Here is a 3,060-nt window from a genome sequence, read left to right on the forward strand (position 1 = left end):
CTGCTTCTGCCCTCTTCTCTCCTGGGTCCTGGGGTGACCTTCTGACCAGGCTCTGGACGCCTTCTTCTGCTTCCTAACTCAGAAGCCTCATGGCAAGTTCCCTCAGAGGGGACATCCTGTCCTGGCCCCGGAGGGCCACCCAGTGTCTGGGGGAGGTTCCTGACCATCAGAGTGAGCTCCTGCATGTGCCCTCCTCGCCTGGGGCCCCAGTCTCCCTGCGTGTAAAAAGGAGGGGGACATCTCTGTGCCTGGCTGTCTGGCAGGCAGGGGCATTCGGCTCCCAGCCTCTGTCATCAGCTCTTGGCTTCTCCCCAGATCTCTGGCAAGTGGTTTTATCTCGCCTCGGCCTTCCACAACCCAGAGTTCAACCAGTCAGCGAGAACAATCCAAGCGGCCTTCTTCTATTTCACTCCCAACCCTACGGACGACACAATACTGCTCGGAGAGTACCTAACCATGTAAGACCCCCACATGCTAGCTTGCCCCCAGCCCCAGCTTCTGCTCCTAGCTGCTGGGAAACCTCGAGCAAGTCCCTCCTTCCTCCTGACCTCAGCCTTTTCATCCGTGGATGGGGAGGGCGGTTTACTCGGTCCCAACTCTTGCCCTTGATGATAGCGACCGGTGCTTGTCCACTTCTTCTCAATGATCCTCCTCTTTGTTATCCTTCTTCTGTCTGGCTGTAGTGGGAACAAGTGCATCTATAACTCCAGCTATCTGAAGGTCCAGAGGGAAAATGGGACCCTGTCCAAATACGGTGAGGTCCAGCCCTCAGGCGGGAGGACGGGGTGTGTCATGGGGACCTGTGAATGGACCAGACAAAAGGGTCAGTGCTGGGGCAAAGCCACGAAGAATCCAGGACAGGCCCTCTTCCTACATTTCTAACGTCCCAGGGTCTCCATGTTCAAATAAGTAATAACCATCCCCAGACTTGAGCTCTATGTGTCAGGCACTGTTTGAAGTACTTTTACTAGAATTAACCCACAAACAATCATAGGAGGACCTGACAGCAATCAGCCGAGGAAACAGAGAAACAGAGAGGACAAGTTGTTTCCCTGACGTCACACAGCCTGTAATTAGAACTAGAATTCAAACCGAGGGCTGGCTGCAGGCCTGCCTCTCTCCACTACTCTTTCCCCTTTGGGACCTGAGGGTGGCAGTCTGTGTCAGGTAGGGAGTGACCCCACTTCTGTCCCCACCATCACCCTGGAGAGGGCACATAGTAGGAGCATACAAATGCTGGTGGGATTAAACCAACAGCCCTGGGCAGCCCTGAGGTTCCTGTGTGGGCCTCACTTTTCTCATCTGTAAAATGGGGAGAAAGGCCCTGACAGCCACAGTCGGCACGAGGCTCCTACAATTCCACATCTCTTTGCAAGGCCCGGCACACAGAGGGAGTGAAGGTCGTTGGCCCAGGTGAACTCCCAGCCTTCACTGACTGCTGGGGTTCAAGGAACACTCATGGTCCCTCACCTGTTATCAGACCCATTGTGCTATGTGGTCTCACCCAGAGGTTTTCTTCTCCAGAGTCCGGCAAAGAAGTGTTTGTCGATCTCCTGCTCACCAAGGATCCCAAGATCTTCATGCTTGGCTTCTCCCTGAAGGATGAGCAGAACAAGGGACTGTCCTTGTATGGTAAGCACTCCTCCAATATCCACCTCACCCAGACCTCACCCAGCAGACCACCTGTCCCTGTGGCTGGGTCCCCAGAACCCCCCGCCCTCCCCTGAGCCCCAGCTAGGCCCCCGGCATACTCACCCAGCCCCCTTGTTCCCTCCTGCAGCTGACAAGGCAGAAGTGACTGAGGAACAAATGAGAGTTTTCCATGAAGCCATCACGTGCTTCGGCATGCGGAAGTCGGAGATCAATTACACTGATGCGAAAAAGGTGAGCGCAATGCAGACTAGGCTATGCCCGCCCTCGGAGCCCTCCTGCCTGGGGGCAGCCCCAGAGGCCCGGATAGGGAGACCAGCCGCCCAAGGCTGCATAGTGAGGCAGGATGTCCTACTTGTAAGCACCTGCCTCCCTGCAGGGACAGCTGAGCTCCCCAGAGGCCCAAAGGTTGAGGGCCCAGGAGGGAAAGTCCCTGGGAAACAGAGAGGACAGGAAGGGAGGAGGAACAGTGGGAATAAGGGTGGCAGTGGGAACGTGACGGGGAAACACACAAGGGTGATTATCGCTTACACCTGCCGGCCACAGCCCAGACATCAGATACGTCAGAGGCTTTCCTTGGTCGTGTCCTATAAGGCAATCTAAAATGGAGAGCTGCTGAGCGGGCTATACTTTTTCAGATATGCATGAAATACTTTTATTATCATCAAAGTAAAAAGGTCTCCGTTGGCCACCTGAGGCCATCTCTCCTGCCCACCAGCGGCCTAAAGCTCCTCCAGTCCCCACGCCTGGCAGCTGCAGGAAAGGACTGGGCACAGCACCAACTGGCCCTGGTGTGCCGCCTGCCTTTCCCATCCACTGGCTGGGGGACCGCAGACAGGATGCAAGGACCCCTGAAGCTCGGTTACATCATCCCCACAAAATCCAGATCGGTCCAGGGGCTTGGCGAGTCCTCAGTACACGGCAGCTGTTTGTAAAGCCTCGAGCCCCCATCGGGTGTGCAAGAAGCTGAGGCTCAGAGCTGGACCGTGCCTCGCCCCGGGTCCCTGAGCTGACGCCCCAGTCCGGAGCTCATCCACCCTTGCCCTCACAAGAGCCCCTCATATCACCGGGCTCCCCTCTCACTGTCTTCCAGGATCTGTGTGGGCCGCTGGAGAAGCAGCACAAGGAAGAAAGGCAGAAGGAAAAGGAGGAACACACGGCGTTGGACTAGGACCCTGCGGACCGTGGGGCCCATCCTCAGCCCTAGGCCCACCCCTTTTGTACATGATGTTTTTGTCTCAGGTGCATTAATAAAGCTTCTGCCTGTGAAACAGGAGGCAGGGGCTCGTTTGCTCATGTCGTCATTCATTCATTCATTCATGGGTGTTGAAGCCCGCCCTGAGCTGAGCCCTGGCTGATCAGGGCATAAGGCCCAGCCCTTGGTGGGAAGAGCCCCCGCTGTCATATGCA

General features: G+C 56.4%; 1 protein-coding gene across 1 annotated transcript; it reads left to right on the forward strand.

Moving 5' to 3' along the window:
• Positions 1–229: 229 nt before the first annotated feature.
• On the forward strand, positions 230–2,946 carry LOC132009105 (alpha-1-acid glycoprotein 1-like; the record flags this gene model as incomplete). The annotated part of the gene is made up of 5 exons (XM_059387485.1): positions 230–458; positions 684–754; positions 1,525–1,632; positions 1,781–1,884; positions 2,744–2,946. Coding segments are annotated over 5 exons (590 nt in total), but the record flags the coding sequence as incomplete, so codon positions are not given.
• Between the last annotated feature and the right edge of the window lie 114 nt (positions 2,947–3,060).

The sequence above is a fragment of the Mustela nigripes genome, unplaced genomic scaffold (genome assembly GCF_022355385.1).
Source record: "Mustela nigripes isolate SB6536 unplaced genomic scaffold, MUSNIG.SB6536 HiC_scaffold_4753, whole genome shotgun sequence".
In the NCBI taxonomy this organism is placed as follows: domain Eukaryota; kingdom Metazoa; phylum Chordata; class Mammalia; order Carnivora; family Mustelidae; genus Mustela; species Mustela nigripes.